At 52.1% G+C, this 21,390-nt stretch overlaps 1 protein-coding gene across 1 annotated transcript in view; it reads left to right on the top strand.

Moving 5' to 3' along the window:
* The window catches only part of VWA5B1 (von Willebrand factor A domain containing 5B1), a 37,818-nt gene that overhangs the window by 2,726 nt on the left and 13,702 nt on the right, over positions 1 to 21,390 (top strand). The window contains exons 3-12 of the mRNA XM_037032912.1: positions 651 to 921; positions 3,696 to 3,841; positions 4,563 to 4,694; positions 5,308 to 5,432; positions 9,031 to 9,207; positions 13,224 to 13,334; positions 15,029 to 15,231; positions 15,690 to 15,804; positions 17,169 to 17,354; positions 20,536 to 20,719. Coding sequence (XP_036888807.1) covers positions 651 to 921; positions 3,696 to 3,841; positions 4,563 to 4,694; positions 5,308 to 5,432; positions 9,031 to 9,207; positions 13,224 to 13,334; positions 15,029 to 15,231; positions 15,690 to 15,804; positions 17,169 to 17,354; positions 20,536 to 20,719 — 1,650 coding nt within the window. The remainder of the gene's footprint in view (positions 1 to 650; positions 922 to 3,695; positions 3,842 to 4,562; positions 4,695 to 5,307; positions 5,433 to 9,030; positions 9,208 to 13,223; positions 13,335 to 15,028; positions 15,232 to 15,689; positions 15,805 to 17,168; positions 17,355 to 20,535; positions 20,720 to 21,390) is intronic.

The following is a 21,390-nucleotide window of genomic DNA, read 5'->3' as shown; positions in this document are numbered from 1 at the left end:
CTATGATCCAAGTGACATGGATTCATCTGATCACTAAGATATTCAGGAGTGTTTTAATGAGCACTCACCATACGTAAGATGCAGTTGCCCTGAAGTCGTTTTGACCACTCACAGCCTGGAGGAATAGCTAGGATGTGCTGGGAAGTAATCATGAGAGCAGGTGGAAAGTAGCTGAGCCCAAAGAAGCCTGGAGAGGAGGGAGAGGGGGTGCACACTGGGGGCCGGGGAGGCATTCATGGAGGGGTTGGATGGATGGATGAGACTGGCTAAGCAGGATTGGAGCAGTGGGCCTTTCGGACAAAACAGCGAAGCACAAGCATGGATCCCAAAGGTGGCAGGTGCTTGGGCACGATTGTTGTGGCAGTGTAGGCTGCGGTTGGCGATGTGGCTCTCTGTTAGGGTTTCATGGGTCCAAGTCTCCCGATCCCAGCAGGTACAAGTACACAGGCCCGGCCTCAGACCCATGCAGATTCAGATCCTGGTGCAACGAGTTAGTTATTTGCCCAGGAAGTTGGCTGAGTCATACCCCTACGCCGAGTCTGTTCACCCGCCAGCAAAATGGGCTACTCAGACCTTCTGCACAGCAAGCTTAGAGGGGACTAGAGGCAGTTAATCTGTGCACGGCTGCTGACTCCAGGCCTGGCACCTAGGAAACGTTCTGCAAGAGGGCGTTTCCAGCGCCCCTCATGCCCGCACACTGGAAAAGGTGGCTTTGGATGAGGACTTGGAGCGGATCCTGTTTGTGGTCAACCTGGGGCCCATCGCCCCTATGGAGAACGTCACAGTCTTCATCAGCACCTCCTCCGAGCTCCCGACGCTGCCCAGCGGCGCCGTGCGGGTCCTGCTGCCTGCCATCTGCGCCCCAACTGTGCCCCAGTTCTGCACAGAGAGCGCTGGCCCCTCCAACCAACAGGAGCAAGGGTAAGGAGCACCTGCCTGGACCAGGGGACAAGGGNGGGCCTTTCGGACAAAACAGCGAAGCACAAGCATGGATCCCAAAGGTGGCAGGTGCTTGGGCACGATTGTTGTGGCAGTGTAGGCTGCGGTTGGAGATGTGGCTCTCTGTTAGGGTTTCATGGGTCCAAGTCTCCCGATCCCAGCAGGTACAAGTACACAGGCCCAGCCTCAGACCCATGCAGATTCAGATCCTGGTGCAACGAGTTAGTTATTTGCCCAGGAAGTTGGCTGAGTCATACCCCTACGTGGAGTCTGTTCACCCGCCAGCAAAATGGGCTACTCAGACCTTTTGCACAGCAAGCTTAGAGGGGACTAGAGGCAGTTAATCTGTGCACGGCTGCTGACTCCAGGCCTGGCACCTAGGAAACGTTCTGCAAGAGGGCGTTTCCAGCACCCCTCATGCCCGCACACTGGAAAAGGTGGCTTTGGATGAGGACTTGGAGCGGATCCTGTTTGTGGTCAACCTGGGGCCCATCGCCCCTATGGAGAACGTCACAGTCTTCATCAGCACCTCCTCCGAGCTCCCGACGCTGCCCAGCGGCGCCGTGCGGGTCCTGCTGCCTGCCATCTGCGCCCCAACTGTGCCCCAGTTCTGCACAGAGAGCGCTGGCCCCTCCAACCAACAGGAGCAAGGGTAAGGAGCACCTGCCTGGACCAGGGGACAAGGGTCGGAGTCTCATGGGAGGTCACGGGTGTGCAGGGTGGTGGAGATGGAGAGTTGAAGGTGAGGCTCAGCACGACAGGTGCCACCACCCGAATAATTGCTCCCCCCTGCTCACTCCAAGAGCATCAGAATCTCCCTGCAGTGCCTTGGAGTGGTGCTGGCCAGAAGTTCTGGGGTTTGGACAGCTTGGGATGAGAACTTAGTCTTTATTCTTTCATGTGCTGAAGATACTGAGTGTTAGGGCTCAAAAATCATCACGGTTCCTTCCTTTTTAGAACTTTGGCGGGAGAGATAATTATCCAGGTAATCGTGTGGAACTGCCTGTGTACTCGCATGCATAATAAATTATGTGAACAGCACGATGAAGGAGACATTCACGGGCTAAAAGTAGAAGAGAGGGATCCAACCCGGGGTTCTTTGGCCCAGGCAGGCTTCTCTGAGGAGTGATGTTTCAGCTGAGAGCTGAGCAATGAGGGTGGAGCAGGCACAGAAAGGAGCATTCCTGCAGTGAAAAGAGCAGATGCAAAGGCCCTGGGGCCACTGGCTCGGTGTAAGTGAGGAGCAGCAGGCAGGCTGGCATGGCTCCAGCAGCTGGGAGAGTGAGGACACTTGTTGCTACAGCAGAGAAGCAGGAGGCACAAGACAGTCTCAGACCAGGGGGCACTAGCTTGTGTTACCTTCGTAAGTGCTGCCATAGGCACCAAGCCCTGCACATTTGAGAGATGGGCCCCCTGGAACTGGGAACATTCAAGATTTGACAGATGAAGGAACAAGAGGCCCCGGGGGCCCTGATGCCCCGGCATGGCCCCCATCATCTTATTGTCTCAGCAGGTAGCGTTAGCAGAGGTGCTCGAGGGAGAGGCTGGCATCGAACCCCGGTGAACCTCACAGATGCTCAGAGAGAGTGACACGAGATAGGCTCGTGAGGGTGAGGAGAGAAGGAAACTTGTTCAGCGCTGTGACAGTGGAATCTGGGACAGCCACCCTGGGAAGCAATCTGGCGACACTTTATGTGTGCCCTTTGACCCAGGGACCCCAGCAGAATTCTTTTATAAGTTCAAAAGGGGGACACGGATGAGGATCTTCACGGTGGCGGTACCCGTGGACCCGGGGTGGAGGCAGGAACAAATGGGGACAGTATAACACCCTTACAGGAAACAACAGGCGACCCGGTATCTACAGCGGGTGCCACGTCAGCAGCAGCAGCTGGTTTACACGCAGCCACTTGGACAGAGCGAAAAGGGGGTGGGGGAGAGTAGTGATGAGAGTAGTGAATGAGACTCATAACAGAATGTGATCTCTTCGGTTTAAAATGCGTTCCCAACCAAATGCCCGGGTGTATGTACATGGAGACCCCACCTCAAAGACCTCGGGAGTAGGGAGGGATCAGGATCCCAGACAAGGTGGGCAGTGACACAGAAAGGGAGCCAATGACTTGAGTGATCTGCAGGGGACAGACACTTTCCTAAGCACTCGGTCAAAACGACTGTGTCATTATTATCCCCTTTTAATGGATGAGGAAACCAAGGCTTGAGCGGGGCCTCCCAGCTCCCAGAGACAGAGCAGGGATTCGAGAAGTGGTGTGATGTAGCCAAACAGGAGCGGGCAGGCTGGGCGAGCACGCACGCTCGCCTGCAAGCAGACGTGGTTGCAGCACGCACGCTCGCCCAGGTCCTGCTTGTGGGAACTTAGGCTGGTTGCCTCATCTTGCTGAGCCTCGGTTTCCCCGTGTGGGACATGAAGGAGACAGGGTGAGGTGGGGGGACCCTGTTGCCTCCTTCTGGGGGTCCTGGTGAGAACAACGTGTGGTGACACAGTGGAGCCCCGAGCCTGGCCCCTGGCTCAGCCCTCGTAGGTAGTATGCCTGTGTCGGAATCCAGGCCCTTCCTGGGGGCAGATTGAATGGGAGAGAGAGTAAGGGTCTGGGGTGGGAGGAAGCCCATGAGCCCCCTTTCAGGCTGGGCTACAGGGGTGCCACGACTGCCAGGGACTCACTGTCCTCTCACACTTCCCCCACATCACCACGCTGGCGGCTCGCCGCTGCCGCCTCCTGCTCCTCTCCACCCCTTCCCAGCAAAGATGGTCGTTGCTCTAGCCCCCAGGCCCAGGACTCCTGCCACAAGTTGTGCCTGGCGACACTCCAGGACACCACCGTGTCCAACCCCATGGAATACGAGTTCAGCTTCCAGCTGGAGATCCGGGGGCCGTGTCTGCTTGCAGGTGAGAGGAAACTGCCCAGACCCAGACTGACACCAGGGAGACCCGAGGTCTAACAGAGAAGAGGGCTTCAGGCCCAAAGCTGCCAGTGACAAAGAGGAGGGGGAGGGGGGAGGGTGACAGGCCCAGATGGAGGACGTCCTGAGTACATGGAGCCTCATGGATCCTCATTTCCTGTTCCCCAACATACGGCCCAAAGAGGAGCCCCTCCCACAGATGGGTTTCCAGGCTGTCCCCACGCCCACTTCACTGGCTTCCCTAGGGAAATGGGCATGGGAGCCTGGCGGTTCTTGGTCCCCTCCTAGAGGCTGCGACCACAGAGTTGCTTCCTGGTTCTCGCCTTTCTCAGCAGAACCACCAGGGGATCTTCCAGAATCCTGCGGCTTAGCTCCCACCCCAGAGCCTCTGGGGTCTGGGATACACCTTGGTGGTGGGCATTTGCAACCTAAGACGTGTTTATGGAGTCCCCACCAATCGGGCGCTGAGCTCTTTCTATGTTTCCGTGCCTCCATTGGGAAGCAATTCCTTTGACCATCCCCCACTGGAGTCCCATTTTGCAGATGGGGAAATTGAGGAGACCTCTCTGTCCATGGTTATGTGGCAAGCAGGTCAGGAGCCCCCGATGGGGCTGGCGTGTCATCTCTGGCCTGCATCTTGGTGTCTCCCACCAAGCTCCTACTCTCCCGGGGCCCCTGAGCCTGTCCCACCTCTCTGTGCCACTCAGGGGTGGAGAGTCCCACCCACGAGATCCGAGCCGACGCTGCCCCGTCCGCACACTCAGCCAAGAGCATCATCATCACCTTGGCCAACAGGCACACCTTCGACCGGCCCGTGGAGATCCTCATCCACCCCAGTGGTACTGTGCACCAGCAGGGACCCCTGGCATGCCCGTGGGAGGGGGCGGTGCTGACTCCGTGGGGCACAGACAGGTGGCCCCTTATCCAGGGGTCAGCCAGAGGAAAGGTCGGGGTACGTGGCAAAGGAGAGGAGACCGGCCTTCCAGGAAACTTGGCTCAAGCTGGTGGAAACGCCTCCTGCCCCGGTTCTAGCTCCTGAGGCCCCGGGGTCTCATCCACCCACTGGGACCCTTTGCCCCCAGGCCAGCTGAGCACAGCATCTCTGATACCCGAGCTCAGCAGGATTCTGGCAGCTCTGAACACTCAGTGTGCCACTCTTTGTCTCCTTAAGAATTCATAGAATGTCAGGACATGAAAAGATCGGAGCACCCAGGCCCACTCCCATTTTACAGATGGATACGCTGAGGCCCAGAGAGGGCAGGGGGCCAGCCATGGCCAGAGGCACTCCTGCCTCCCAGCCAAAGGGTCTGTCCACGGCCCCACACTGCTTTGGGCAGCCAGGGCTTCTGAACCCCACTTCCTACTAAGAGCCCCTGTCCCCTAAACCAAGGCCCCTGGCGCCATCCCCCCTAAAACTCGGACTGGTGCCAAGAATCTACCTCATCTCCGCAGAACCCCATATGCCACATGTCCTGATGGAGAAAGGGGACATGACCGTGGGAGAATTTGAGCAGCACTTGAAGGGAAGAACAGACTTCATCAAAGGGACGAGGAAGGACAGCAGTGCGGAGCGAAAGGTGAGGGTGACCGAAGGAGAGAGTCGGGGAGGCCGAACTGGGGTGGCATTAGGGACTTGGTCTTCTCTGGCCACCAATGAGGAGACTGAGCCTGGGCTGGGGTAGGGGGACCTGCCTGAGGTCACGCAGCAGGCGGGCGGCAGGTTCTCGTCCGTGTTTCCTTTGGTGGGCTGGGGCACCGCGGGGCAGAAGTAAATGGCTTCCAGATGTGGCGGCCGCCCTGGTGCTGCCCTCATCCTTCCTGCCAGGTCACCTCCTAGTACCTGAGCCAGGCGAGACTCTAGGCCAGTGGCAGAAACAAGGCTACGGGGCCCTCAAGGGGCAGCCAGGAACATGCAGTTGGCTGAACTCCAGCTCCTGCATCCCTCCCGGGGCCTCTGTTTTCCCACCTGTGGGATGTGCCTCTTGCTCTTCCTTCCTCTGGTCCTTACTGGCTCTTACATAAGCAGTAAAGGCAGAGCAAGGAAGGCTGGACAGAGATGCCTTCTCTCTGCTGGCCCTCTCCCCCGTGAAGCTGAAGGAAGAGAGGCCCTCAGCAGAGGGGCCAGAGTGGAGGTGGGGAAGGCAACGATAGGAGGCTGAGCCAATGGCCACAGATTGTACCAGCAGTCTCTCTCCCACTCGTGACCTTGCACGCCAAGCCAGGCCCTGCGTTCCGAGATAGATTTAAGAATGGTGTCCCACTGCTTTTTCATTGTCTCCCCTTTTCAGATGAGAAAACTGAGGTTTAGCGCCCCCCAAATAACTGGTGAGCCAGGGAAAGGGGAAGACTGTCCTCTTGGGAGTTGGCTTTGGCGGCAATGAAGCTGAGGACTTAGACTAGATATACGGGACAGCTACGCTGGATTGAAGAGCCCCTCCCACTCCTGCTGGCCTGACTGACAGGGGCTGGTGGCAGCTGAGCAGCACACAGTAACACGTAGACTGCTCAGTGCTTACCCCGAGTGTCAGAGACCCCCCTGAAGGCACCTGCTTGGTGGGAGTGGGAAGTGTGAGAAGGGGAGGTGCAGGTGGCTCAGTGCCCATCACATCGTCACCGTGGTAGAGACCCCACTGGAAAAGCTGTTCTCTAAGAGGTGCCCCCTCCCCCAGGGGGGTCTGTTGGGAGAAGAGGCTGAGCCAGGTTCTCAGAGTGGGGGCAGCAACGCCAGGTGTACCACCGAACTCTGAGGACAACAGTGCATGGACAATGCCAGGGGTGGGACCAGCAATGGGCCTCCCAGGCCTGGGGCCAGGTCCCCCGCCTAGCAAGACTTAAGTCAGTTAGCTCTGAGACCACTGAAGCAAATGAGAACTCATTTGCCACCTTGGGTTGGTTATGCAAATATTCTGTATTCTCATGAGCTCAGGGGTGACAACGATCAACCCGAAGCTGCTAAGGAGTGATGAGTTTCTTGGAATTAGATAATGGCAGCTTGAGGAGCCTGGGGCCCCCATCCCGGAGGTGGCTCTTCTGACTGGCAGATGTGGCTGTTTCTGCCTTGGGCTCTGTCATCAAAAGAGCCGGGCTGGGCATTGGCTTTGTGCAAAGGAGCTCCATGCAGGAGGGAGGGTGTGATCCGTCGCCAGGCAGGAAGGTGGACATCCAAAGGGCATACATCAATCAGGAAGAGTGGGGTGGACAAGCTGTCAAAAACTGTGGTTTAGCAAAGAGGGAGCAAATGACGCAGGGAAAGACACCATGTAGAAGAGATGAAGATGCAGCAAGAAGCAGAGACAAACCAAAAAAAATTGTTTGAAAACGTGCACACGCAGGTCAGTGGCAGACAGACACACACAGATTCATTTTCTCGTTTATTCATTCAACCAACACTGCCCAGTAGATGCCAGGCTCTGCTCTAGGCCCACGAGAGGCCACGCTGAAAATGACCCATCCTTGTTCTCATGGAGCTTACATTCTAGCCCAGGAAGACAGACAAGAAGGAAGCAAGTGAGCAAGGTCAGTTTGGAGAGGGCTGACGAGCATGACAGAAATAAAACAGGGTGATGTGGTAGTGAGTGACAAACACTGGGTACTGATCAGCCAAGTGTCTAGAAAAAGGCCATCTGAGAATGAGACTTGGTGGATAGTGAAGAACTGGAGGTAGAATAACGATGACGTGCATGGAAAACAGAAAAGCAGCCAGTGTGGTTGAAATGCAGGGAGCAGAGTGGGCAAAGATGAGGTGGACAGGCAGGTAGGGGTCGGGTCCTAGGGGCCTGGGGCCTTCATAAGCCATGGTGCAAGGTGTGAGGGGAAGCTATTGCTTGAGGAGGAGAATGACAAGAATGATCACACTGCCTGCTCTACACAGACTGGGCCGTGGGGAGGGACAATGGAGGAAAGAGGCCATAAGGGGCTATTGCAGGAGATGATAGTGTTCTGAACTTGGGTGGTGGCAGTGGAGACAGAAAAGAGGACACATTAAGGATGTATTTTAGCTGCAGAACCGACAATCCTCTGCCGAAGGAGTAATTGTAGAGGATGCAAAAAAGCCAGGAAGCAAAGACAACTCCTCGGTCTTTGGTTTGAACCTCTGGGTGAGTGATTGTGTCATCTGTTGAGTTGGAGAAGGGACTCAGATAGAAACCAAAAAACAGGCACAGAAAGACATGTCCACCCAGAGACGGTCATATAAAGAGACTGAGAGAGAGAGAGCAACTCGGGATGGAGAGAGAGGGAGGAAGTGACAGTTGGTGGGAAGTGAGTGGAGAGTCGAGGAGGGTCCAGTGTCACGTCAGCCCAGAGAACACACTAAAGGGTAAAGAACTATGGCACCGTTCTTCCTTTGTTCCTTGAGCCGGTCTCTGCACCAGCCTCTATGTCAAGCCCTAGAGATGCAAAAGAGACCCAGGTGTGACCTACCTTGAAGTAACACACAAGCTAGAGGGGAGGTGGAGATGAGAGCAAAAAAATCACAGTGTGGGAAATGCCTGGGCCCCGTGACAAACGGCAACAGCGATGACGGCTACTGTTCAGAGACAAGGACTCTGTCAGGCAGCAGGTTTCACAAGCATTGCAGTTGTTCCATCCAATTTGGGGAGGCATGCACTCTTGTCCTGGTTTCACAGATGAGGACACTGAGTAATTGAGTCCACCTGGGAGATTGGGGCAGGTTTCCCAAAGAGGTAATGAGTATGAAGAATGAGTAGGAAGTTATCTGTGGGAGAGAGTCAGTAAACCAGGGAAACCAAGGTCACAGCCAGAGGAGATCCTGCACTGAGTATGAGAGAGAAAGAACCCGAGGTCCTGTACATGTGCCGGGGCTGCCCACCTGTGTGCCCACCCAGTTCATCCTCACCACCATGCTGAGAAGGAAAAAGTAGCTACCTCATCTTACAAATGAAGAAAGAGACCCACAGGAGGGACTTGTTCCAGATCACCGCTGGATGGTGACAGAGTTGGGATTCGAACTCAGGTCCTCTGCCTCCAAAGTCCATGCTTGCTGTCGCAACCTGTGGGAATCTAGCAAACAGAGGAGCCAGGTACAGTCAACCTGGATGTCTCCCATGCAGCGTATGAGTGGTATCTTGGCAACACTTGGTGAGTGATGGGCGACCACATGAGTAGCCGTGCGCCCCATGAATACCCAGGTGAGAGCTTTTCTTTCTCCCCCAGACAGAAATCATCCGGAAACGCCTGCACAAGGACATTCCCCACCATTCTGTCATCATGCTCAACTTCTGTCCCGACCTCCAGTCCGTCCAGCCGAACCTGAGAAAGACCCACGGCGAGTTCATCTTCCTCCTCGACAGGAGCGGCAGCATGAGTGGAACCAGCATCCACCGGGTCAAGGTGCCTGTCAGAGGGCCCCTCGCCCCAGGGTCTAGTGCTGCAGGGTAGATCAGCTGTGCTCCCCCCCAGACCAGCTTCACCTGTACTTTCCGTTCCAAGAATTTCACCTTCCACACCTGAACCACTTTCCTAAATAGCTCTCCGTGACCAAAAGGAGCAACCACTTTTTAAAATCTGTTTGAACAGAGACGCCCAAACTCAGTGTGCTCTCAAAAGGAGCCCCTGACATGATGTGAGCAGAGGCAGAACGATTGTCCATTTACGAGGGTTGACATCATCAACATCTTTCCTGGGTGTTCTATGACCTTCGTGGAGTGCCGCCCCGGGCTCAAACACCTCAGTGGGTTCTGTGGAGGGGGTACAGCTCGGTATTGAATTCAGATGACAATCCTATGAGGTTGGTCCTGTTGTCACCACTTTCCAAAGGGGAAAACCCATCCTGAGAGTTTCCGTAACCTGCCCAAGGTCACACATCTAGTGTAGTCTAAAACTAACCCCATGCCCGTCTGTCCCTCTGACCTGACGTCAGAGATTCGCTGGACATGGCCCCTGCCATCAAGGAATGTAATGACTCCAGTAGAAAAGATTTGGTTCATCTTTTTTTCGTGTCTAATAGGTGCACAATTCTGGGCTTGGCCATCTGGAAAGACAGCAGGTTGCAAACTCAGTTCCTGCTCTCAAGGAGCTCACAGTCAAGCAAGGGGCACAGCCCTGCTAACCAGCCACACCTGGACCACGGTCCCACTGCCGTGGAGAGTTCTGCTGGGTGTAGAAGGCAGAGTAGGAAACCTGCGCCCAGACACCCAAAGGCATTTCCTCTCCCTTGGGCGATTATTCGCCTCAATTTTGGCATCACCCGACACTGCCTTGCATTTTCAGTTGTGCAGATGTCTGCCCCCTCCTCTGGAATTATACACTCATTAACAGAAAAGACGGAAAGTTTTTTATTTATCGCTTCCCATGGGGCCTACCTCTGTGTTCAGGCATAAAAAGCCCTCATTTGTGTTTTATGGAGCCGGGTAAAGAATTACAGTTCAAGAGAACAAGGGACAAGGGAACAAAAAGGGAGAGGGCTCTGTTGTCACCTGCAACCTTGCTCCTTCCCCAGTTTGTGCCTGGGGCAAACTCTTGTTTCCAGGGTAACAGGATCTGCCAAGACGGGAAAGCTGAGGTGGGATCTGTAATGCCGGCTAACACCTCTGTCTTGCTATGACTGGGTTTTGTCTTGAAGTATGAGAAAGCAATCGTGTATGGGGCCTAAGTTCCTGTCTGAGGCTTCTTAACCCTGGGATGTAGGAGTGGTTGGTACCCTTCTCCACCCCTCCCCACCATAAAAGCAAATGTTGGGATGAGGAGCTGTCCACGGCCCTGAGGTGCTGAATCACAGTCCTGTGCCGTGTGTATTCCATTCCATTCCACAGCTGTACCAATTTGTTAGATGTTTCCACAGTTACTCTAAGCATCATGGAATCATTAAACACCCCTAAGAGACATTCAATACATTTTCCTGGTAAGGAAATTGAGTCTCCAAGAGGCTGTTTTTCCCAAGGTCACAGTACTAGTGAGGGAGCCTAACTAAGCCTTCCATACCCTGGTTCAGTGCTCATTTTCCTTGCGTTAATAATAGGGATTTGTACCTACTTTTCCCCTATGAAAAGGTCTCTTTTCTGACTGTCTTCTGTGGTGTGGCTCAGCACGAGAGAAATGCCTGAGTTCCGGGATCAGTTCTGCCACTGACTTGCTATGTGGATTTGAATAAGCTGATTCTCAACTCTCAGCTTCATCTATACTTTTTGTAAAGTGAGAAGGAAAAATTAATATAGGAAGGGCAAACGTATGTCATATGCCCCTCTGTCCCCCTCTCCCAAGTCCAGGCAGACATCAATAATTGACCATGACTTTTTTTCATGGTGAGTCTAGACTCATTCTCTACAATTTTCTCATCTCAGTGGTCCAGGTCATTACTACAGAGTAGAAATCCAGGTCCAGTTGAATGGAGTTGGTTTATGAGTGGAAATTTATTTCCTGAGCTAAATACCTTTCCAACCCTGACATTCCAGAATTTTCTGGTGAGAACTTCCTCCAGGGCTCCTCACACAGTCCCTTCCCCTTCGAAGTCTCTCTAGCTTTCTTTTCCAGTTCAGCTCGCTGACCTCAAGGTTACCCTCTCACAAACGGCCTTGCATTGGCACAATCCATTCTGCTGCACGTGCCCATTTTAGAAAAAGGCACAGAAATTATTCAGGCTGCACACACCCCATTCCCCACCGACAATGAGGCCACTGGGGGGGTTGCTTTCATCATTAACTGTGGCCCATTAGGTTGAAGTTGTAGGAAAAACTGGGCTTAAGGAGGTAGGAGAGAATAGAAATCCAAAGAGCTATGCCAAGGGGAAAGTTCAACCAATTTAATTTCCTGCAGCTGGTCTCATTCTTCAGCTGCCACTTGCTGCCAAAACCACAGCTTTGAAAATTCTAATAGGTGTGAGCAGAGACAATCTGTATGGATCAGCAGTGTCTCCCACCAGCAGGAATCTACATTAGTGGCTAATGAACAAATAAGTGGATATGGACTTACTTCATAGAGAGACAAAATGTATTGGCACAAGCAACAAAGAGAGATGAAGAGAACGTTACGTTACTGTTCACAGAGGGGAGTGGGGGAAGGGCTGCAGGTCCTTATGGTGCAGGAGTTGCCGGGATCTGCTCACAGCTGTTTACTTCTAGTGTCTGGAAGATAATAGTTTGTTTTGCTGAAGCCATGCTGAGATCTCTCGGCTGCCATCAGTAAACTCTACGGGGATAAGGCAGAGCACCCCCATCCCTGAATTCTGTGCCAAGGCAGAGCCAATATGAATAAAGACTCGGAGCTCTTTTGAAAGCCTCAGCCCTACTCTAAGGTTTTGTGGCCCCAACCCTCTGAGCCTCAGTTTCCTTATCTATAAAATGAGGGTATTCATATTAATATGCACATCATTGGGTGGGTAACAATAAGCATTTCCTGAGTGTTTCCTACGTGCCAGGCTGAGGCTCAGAGAAGCGATGTAACTAGCCCAAGGTCAAGTTAGTCATGGTAAAGGTGAGATTCAAACCCAGATATGTTTAACATCAAAGTGAATCTTCCTAATGGCTGTTAGAGAGATTAAATAATATAATTAATATAAAGTGTTTATCACAGTGCTTAACATATAGTGATTGCTTGGTATTTATCACTGCATTGTATCAGCATCAATAGCATCATTTTCCCTCCTGTCATCTCCACTTTTCTTCTTTGTCATTATTTTTTCCGAAATACTTTTATCAAGATCCCCTGGTGTTGCCTCGTTAAATAGGTTAAGACTCTAATATGCACAGACTGTGGGGGCAAAGTGGCACGTGTCTGGGTCCTGGGTCCACTGTGTACTCTCTGCTCCCCAACAAGTCACTCGCCTCCCTGCGACCCACGTTCTCTTGTATGAAACAGGGATAATATTGTGCTGCTTCAAGGGTTACGGTGAAGATCATGTGCAGGTAAAGCACATCCTAAGTGTTCAACAAATATGGCCTAAGGAGACTGTCCCAAAGGGATTTGTCCCTATTAATGGCAATTGGGGTGATTCTTCTGCAAAAGGCCCCGGAGGAAAGCCAGAAGCCTATCCCATCACCACTGTGACCAGGATGAGGTCACCTGCCTCCCTTAGACGTCGATTCTTTGGGGGCAGAAAGGACGGAGCGCTCCTTGCTCTTCCGACCTCTCAGGGTCGGCAGAAGGTGAGATAGAACTAGCAAGCCACCGCAGAATGGCTCTGAAAAGTCAGACTCACTACGCGGGTGAGAAATTTTATGATGATGGCTTTGGTCCGGCCTCAGCTCAGCGTCAGCAGATTTCCTGATCTGGGGGGAAAAGCTATGTTGGCTGCAGGTGGGGAGGGGAAGGGGGCAGAGGGCCTGTTTAGAGACTGATGCTGTGCCAGGATGTGGGGTGGTAAAGGTTATAATTCCTTCCCAAATCCTGAACATCCCTTTCTCACCGGCCAGGATGCCATGCTGGTGGCTCTGAAGAGCCTCATGCCGGCCTGCCTCTTCAATGTCATCGGGTTTGGATCCACATTTAAGACCCTCTTCCCTTCCAGTCAGACCTACAATGAGGTAAGGAAGGACGAGGCTGGGACCAGGAGGGGGTGGGTAGTGAGGAGCAGAGGAAAGTCAGGGAAAAGAAAGAGGGTCCTGCTCATAAGCTGCCCACCCTTATGGGACCTGGATGATACTCGGGTGCAAAGAATGAAAGCCGGGCTAGCTCTGTTTGGGCAGTTTTCTGACATCTCAGCCTTCTGACACCCTCCTCTTTCTTTAAGAAGAAAGAGGTGTTGGGCAGAGTATGGGGCACAGAGAGGGGTACAGGGGGAGGGGGAAAGAGGATACGTATCCCAGGCCTGCCACTCCCTGGAGCCTCTTTCTCATGGGGACGATAGATCCATGCAAGGCTGAACTAAATAAGTGACCAGTGAGGGGTAGCGGAGTGAGCGGGTGGGTAAGTAGGCTAAGAATGGGTTCACAAGGCTCAGGCTACAATTTTCAACAATAAGACTGTGGCCCCAACAGCATGTTCAAAATTGCAGCATCTTACCCAGGTCTAAAAATAGGAAGGAAGGGAGGGAGGGAGGGAGGGAGGGAGGGAGGGAGAGGGAGGGAGGGCTTAGGGGCCACTTTTTCATTTAAAATAGCTTATGGGTTTTTTAAATACAAAAATAATACATGTTGATCATCTCACAATCTTTAAAGCTAGATAATGAAAACCATAAATCTGGCATGATCACATCTGTCAAGAAGAAAAAAAGGAAAAACAAGGTTAAGAGCTCAGAATAAATCCCTCCAGACCGGGCTTTATGCACTGACACACACTTTCGGTAAAGACAGGATTAGGTCTTCCAGAAACTACTCTTCTAACACGACAGCAGCAGCCTGTCGTGAGCGTATTTTCATGCCATTGAGTATAAACCTGCAACACAGCTTTAGTGGCTGCCCGCTGTTGCACCGGTGGATTGTGGGACTTGTTTAACTGAGCCTCTATGGTTGGGAACTGAAGTTGTTTCCATTTTTTGTTGTTGTGTCTCATCATCTTTGTATGAAAGCCTTCACATACATCCTTCCTGATTCCCTTGGGATAAATTTCTAGTCTTGCTGATTTAAAGGTCCCACACATTTTAAGACTTTTGACATTTCCGAGCACGGATGTTGGACGAGCGTCTTTCTAAGGCAGGCGCAGGAGGACATGTGATGTCCAGTGGGAATCTGTCCATCCGATGCCAACAGTCCTTGGCCAGAAAGGAGATTCATTAATACCCCACGAATGGCAGCATGTCAGACGTTGGGCAGAACCATGACAAATAAGCAATCAACTGTGTTGCCTGCACATGGGGCCGAGATGAAACTGAGAACAGGACTTGACTCTAGTGAGGCTGAACTATTATCCTCTAGGGCAGCGGTTTTCAACCAGCATGCTTCAAGATTTTTAAAACGTGCACACGTGGCTACGTAGTCAGGGTCACTGACCTCTTCCCCTTAGATGGTCGAGTAAAAACACAACAATGGCCAACACAACAATAGCCGTCCTATGTGAATGGATCAAAATCATACCTAATTTTTTGTCGCATTGGCAGAATATATAATTTGTGGTGTGCCACAGAACTTTAGCAATTACTTTATATGTGCCATGGGGTGAAAACGGTTGAAAATCGCTGATCTAGGGAAACTAAAGGACTCATTCTCCACGACACCTAGGGTCTCTGCGTCACAAGGTGACCCTGGGAATTCTCTGCCCTGTCCATGTGCCCTTCCTGCAGGAGACCTTGGCCATGGCCTGTGATAACATTCAGAGAATGCGGGCTGACATGGGTGGCACCAACCTCCTCTCCCCACTCAAGTGGGTCATCCGGCAGCCGGCACACCAAGGCCACCCGCGGCTTCTCTTTGTGATCACAGATGGGGCGGTCAGCAACACAGGGAAGGTGCTGGAGCTGGTGCGGAACCACGCCTTCTCCACCAGGTTGGAGCAGGCCGAAGCCTGGGGCTTGGTTCTCCTGGGCTGCCCTGGGCTGGAGTTTCCAGAACCCCAAGCAACTTGGAAAATGCCAGAAGGAGAGGAAAGCACCCCATAGTGCTTTGCTTTCAGGGGGGGTGGCTGACTGCAAAGTTAGGTTTTCCCTTGGAAAGTGCAGGTGGGATGAGGTGCCCACACCTCCCCCCACCCCCATGCAGCTCCTAGGAGCAGCTTAAGCAGAAAAAGCCCTTCCTGCTGCTTTGACTCTGGGCTGGGACCAAAGTCATGGGCTGTATGTGTGAACGTAAATGCCCTCTGAAGGCCCTCTGCCCCCACCCTCCGCCTGAAGCTAGGGCCAGCTGTGACAAAGCTCTTCTGGATCATGCTCTATTCCTGTCCCCATCAGGGGACGAAGATGGCAGAGAAGATGGGAAGTAGCAGCCTCTCTCCTCCCCTTTCCATAGGTGCTATAGCTTTGGAATTGGACCCAACGTCTGCCATAGGCTGGTGAAGGGGCTGGCAACAGTGTCCAAGGGCAGTGCTGAGTTCCTGGGGGAGGGGGAGCGGCTGCAACCCAAGGTAGGTGCAAGGACCCCGACTGCTCTCGTGTTGGAACCTCAGAGGCCCAGGCTGGTCGTAAACCACTCAGTGGTGTGGAGCTGGGATTTTGCCCCAAATCTGAGCTTTCCACGAGGCCACACTGCACCCCACTGAGAATCAGAGGGGTGGAAGCCACAGAGCAGGCAGCTCAAGAAGCTGGTACAGGGCTCTAGATCCCCAGGCCTCCAGCCACTGGTCCACATGCTCCATCCATGAGCTGGGCAGGACTGGGGCCCCTGGAGAGTCACTGCATTTTGTGGGGTTGCGTTTGGGATCATTTCTGGCCATGTTCCTAATGGGGACAAATGGGGGCTCAGAAGTGTCTAAAGGGCCCAGAAATCAAGGGGATTTGAATCTCCTCTCCATTTTTCTGCACAACTGGCCCAAATAAACCAACTCCTAGAAAATCCCTGTGTCAGTTCAGGAACCAGAGACAGCTGGAGTTAAGAAGTGCACGAAGTTTATCAGAGGGTAACATCTGTGAACGAGAAAAGAAGGGGAAGCGGGAAGGAACATTCACAGTTTGTGGCCCAGAGGCAGCACCTGTGAGAGGAAGGGAAGGAAGGAAGCAGCCTCGGGCAGGGAGAGGTCTGACTGGGCCTCCACCGACCCACTGGGGAGCGAAGACCGCCCATCACGGAGTCTGCGTTGGGCTGCAGTGCCAGGCACTAGGATCCCTGCCACGCTCAGTGGTTGCCAGAGGCTTCTAGGGAGAGGCTTGGTCTTGGCTCCAAAGCTGGGGCTTGGCATCTGGGGACTGTCACCTAGCTCACAGTCTCTCTTGGAGGGAGACTTGAGAGCACAGCTCTTTTGGCTCCGACAATCCCCAAATCATGTTTCTCCAACCTCGCAGTACATCTGAGGAAATCAGCCTCGGGTTCCAAACTATAGCTGTCGTTTATTGACTACCTATCCCGTAACAGATTCTTCAGATCCAGTATCTCAGACGATATGGAGAGTTGAGAATTCCTAACTCAGTTTAACAAATGGGGAAAACGAGGCTGAGGAAAGCAAATTGACTGGTTCGAAATCACTGTCTTGTCCATGTTTTGACACCAAGTTTGTGGCCCTGGACTCGTCACAACCCTACTTTGAGTCTCAGATTTCCTCATTTACAAAATGCTAAGCTTAGAGAAGGTGAGCAATAAAAATGTGTCCCAACTCTCACATTCTAGGAGCCTCAGAAGTGACATGTTCCCTGGTAGGTAAGCCACCCGAAGGCCTCTTGTCACTTCCCTGCTCACTTCCCTGCATGGTCATACCTGCCTGGTCTTTGTGCTTCTCACCTGGACAGACCCCTACTCAGGCATGTCTCCAACCTGTGTTCTGACCCTGCACAACAGATGGTCAAGTCCCTGAAGAAGGCCATGGCCCCCGTCCTGAGCGACGTGACTGTGGAGTGGGTCTTCCCAGAGACCACTGAAGTGCTGATCTCACCCGTCAGCACCAGTACCCTCTTCCCTGGAGAGCGGCTGGTGGGATATGGCATCGTGTGTGACGCCTCCTTATTCGCCTCCGACTCCAGATCTGTAAGTATCTTAGGAATGCCAGGGGTCCATGGGGGTCCAGAGACCTGCACCCAAGACCGTCCTAGCTGAAAAGATTGGTCAGGGCAGGTAGGAACGAGCTGGATCCAGGTTACAGCTGTGTGGTACAGCTGCCAGGCCGTGGGCGTTCAGTCAGGGTGACACGGCTTGAGTAGGTGCTACCATCTCAGTGTGGGGTTCTCCAGATGCTCTGCAGCAGAAGAATGTGGGGAACACGTTTCCATTGCAGTGTCCTAGCTCCAACCTAGGTCCCCTGATCTAAAATCTCTGAGGATAAGGCCTGGGAACCTTCATTTCACATAATCTCCCCGAAGTGATTTTGGTGAACAACTTAGTTCAGAACCACTACACTCAGGCTTCCTTCTGGGGACACTAGTCAGGGTCTAGCTTCCGCGATGAGTTGGTGCGCTATTTACTTACACAGATGACTTTTTCTGTGTGGTGGCGGAAGTGGAATAAAGTGGGGAACTTCTGAGAAGGGGGTGAGATTTATGCTGAAACGTGTGAGGGTGCCTGAGAAGCTCTCTCTTCATTCACCTTCCCTTTTTAGCGAGTCTCTCCAGTGCCCCGGGAAGAGTGCATCCACTTGCTTTGTATTTAAGCACAAGTCACAAAGTCAATGCCTAGAGAGACTGGGCGGATAGGAAATGAGTGGCATGTGCTTGTAAAAAAAGAAGGGGTAGATGCCATGAGGGATAGCAGTTATCACTGAGTTCATAGAGAGGCAATAAGGAGTGGTGAGGAGTATAGCAAACGGGACAGCTCATGCCATCGAAATCAGGCAGCCCTTACTCAGCTCTAAGAAACGTTGCTGTGCAGGACTGTGGGACCTGTGTTGAATGTGTTCCCAAGCTTTTGAGAGCAGTTAGAATTCTTTGTGAAATTTCCAGATTCTAGAATGTTATGAAATCTCTTAAAAGCCACAGTCAGTCACGGTAAATGTGTTGTGGGGAGTGGCATGTTCAGGCACGGGGAGAAAGTGTTGAACAATGTGCTGGTCAAGTCTTTGCACAGTCCAGACCCTTCTTGGAGTTCTGGGAGGCAGTAAGGGCACCCACGGACCCTACCAGCAGAAGGAACTGTCGGTCTCATTTCCTCACCCCCAGGACCTGCACTGTTTTCTCGCGTGACTAGTGGGGCTCTTGGGTAAGGGCCACCCTCATACCTTGTAGGTATGAACGTGCCTTGCCCTCCTGGAAAGCAATCTAGAAATAACTCATGCAATTAGAAAGAGATAACTTTTCAACCCAGAAATCCCTTCTAAGGACCTACCACATAAAAATAAGAGTGATACAATGGAGCTACGTCCAAGGATTTATTGTAGCATTTTCCATGATGGCAAAAAATATATATGGCTGCATACCGATGCCCTGTCTCTCTCAAAATGATGTTTGATCTTCCCTGAAGCAGGAAAACACTGTGAAAGGCATGATCGCAAGTGACAAGAATTGGAACTTCTCATCAAACTTAGTTGTTGGGGTGGGGGTGGCGACAGTCTGTACATCTGAGCTGGTCAGTTAGTTTTCTGGAGTTCTTCTGTAAACTCTGGCACTTCACGTACCTCTTGTTCTCGCCCAAAGGAACTCATCACCTCCCCAGGGACCCCCAAAACTATTATTTAGCAAATCAACAAAAGTGCGTGTCCTGGGACACTATGGTCTCACATATTTATTTCAACCAGACTGACTTTTGTAAGTAATTTTCTCCTCCTCTTTTCCTGGTCCACGTTGTCCTCTTTCCCGAATCAGGCGGTTCCTACTTTGGTTATCCGATCAGGCCCGACTTTCTATTGAAGGATGAAAGTTGACAGAATTTTCTCTGCGTGTTTTGTACCCTCTGTTATCAACTCTTACTTATCAATGGGCAACACATGGACTTCTTGACTAATAAAACATTAAATGGAAATAGATATGTGGCCACAAAGGGAATGCTGAACAATAAGCATTGTGGTGGTAAAATATTGTGCAGTCAAACGTTTCAAAAAGAATAGTTGACATGCAGGACTCCCAAAATGTTTTAAGTGCACGATTCAAGATGCTGCTAAATGTAAGTGATGTGGTCCAGCTTTTGCAGAATAAAAATGACCCCTAGGAGCCTTTTTATGTTTTTTATGTGTGTTTATATTATGGAAACTGGAATGGAAGGAATAGGTGGTTCATTCTGCTCATTTTGGTTACCTGTTTGGAGACAGCAGTGGCATTTAGAATTACTTTTTCTAAAATTTTAATAAAGAAGATAATTAAAAACACAAACAACATAAGTGATAATGAAGTCATTTCCACTCGCCATCTTTTTTCTTTTTAATATATTTTATTGATTATGCCATTACAGTTGTCCCATTTCCCCCCTTCATTCCCCTCCATCCTGCACACCCTCTCCACCATTCCCCCCCTTTAGTTTATGTCCATGTGTCACAAGTTCTTTAGAATCTGTATTTCCCACAGTATTCCTGCCCTGCCCCCTGTCTATTTTCTACCTCCCATCTATGCTACTTATTCTCTGTACCTTCTCCCCCCTTCTCCTCCTCCCACTCCCCTGTTGCTAACCCTCCATGTGATCTCCATTTCTATGGTTCCACTCCTGATCTAGCTGTCCTCTTAGTTTGCTTTTGTTTTAGGTGTGGTTGTTAATAACTGTGAGTTTGCTGTCCTTTCATTACTCATATTTTTCATCTTCTTTTTCTTAGATAAGTCCCTTTAGCATTTCATATAATAAGGGCTTGGTGATGATGAACTCCTTGAACTTGACCTTATCTGAGAAGCACTTTATCTGCCCTTCCATTCTAAATGAAAGCTTTGCTGGATAAAGCAATCTTGGCTGCAGGTCTTTGGATTTCATGACTTGGAATACTTCTTTCCAGCCCCTTCTTGCCTGTAAGGTCTCTTTTGAGAAATCCTCTGACAGTCTGATGGGAACTCCTTCGTAGGTGACTATCTCCTTATCTCTTGCTGCTTCTAGAATTCTCTCCTTCATTTTAATCTTGGCTAATGTGATTATGATGCGCCGTCCCCTCGCCATCTCTTAAACAGAGAAGTCTGCCGAGATCCCCCAAGCAAGCAAGATCCCAAGGTGGACTCTCCGCCACCTCCTCCCTGTTGCACTATGGATGGCCGTCCTCACATCTAGCCTCAGTCCCAGCCCTCTCTTCTCTCCCTTCCTCCAGGACGAGAGGACTCGATACAGCATGCTGCACTCTCAGGAGTCCGGGAGCTCTGTCTTCTACCAGTCGCAGGACGAGGGGCCCGGCTCGGAGAGTGGAGACTGTGCCAGGAGCTTCGGGGCGCCCTTCATCCAGAGGCAGGCCACGGATGCCCGGCCTCCCAGCGGAGACTCCGCCGCCTGTCCTGGTGAGTCTGCCGCTCCCTGCGCTCCGCCCCCTTCTCCAGAAACCGTGATGGCTACCCTTTACTGAGCACGGACCACATGCTAAACACTTGATGCCAACAATCTCGTTGGCTCAGCTGGTAGAACTTGAAAGAGGCGGAGCACAGGTAACAAGGGCAGGCCTGTCTGCTTCCAGAGCCACTTCATGGTGTCAGGTTCCATCCAGAGGGTATTTACTGATCACTTACCCAGGCTAAGTCCTGAGCACAGTGTGGGAGCAAAGGGGACTCGAACATGGCACCTGTTCTGCGAAGGCTCTCGTGTAGTGAGAGAGATACGGGTGGCCTGAGTTCTGATAGAAAGCAGAGGGACATGGGGCCACAGAAGGTTCTAGGCCATAGCAACTGCCTGAGCACAGGTGTGGAGGTGTGACACCAGAAAATGCACACACGACTGGTCATCCTCTTTGGTGTTTGGAGCACATGGAACCTTGAAAAGGGAGCAGAGAGGAGCGCCTCTGGGCGACGGATGGGGGCCAAGTCAGGCAGGGTTTCGAAGGCCAGGTGAGGGGAGGCGCTGGCCCATATTTCAGTAGGAGAGCCATGGGAAACTCAAGAGGTTTCCAGGCACAGAAAAGTAGTCAAGCCCCTCTCTTTCCCCACTCTGGTGTCTCCCCTGTCACCGGCCCTGTCCA

Source organism: Sturnira hondurensis, unplaced genomic scaffold (genome assembly GCF_014824575.4).
Source record: "Sturnira hondurensis isolate 20B ecotype Veracruz unplaced genomic scaffold, ASM1482457v3 Scaffold0021555, whole genome shotgun sequence".
Classification (NCBI taxonomy): Eukaryota; Metazoa; Chordata; class Mammalia; order Chiroptera; family Phyllostomidae; genus Sturnira; species Sturnira hondurensis.
This window is presented reverse-complemented; position numbering and strand designations above follow the sequence as displayed.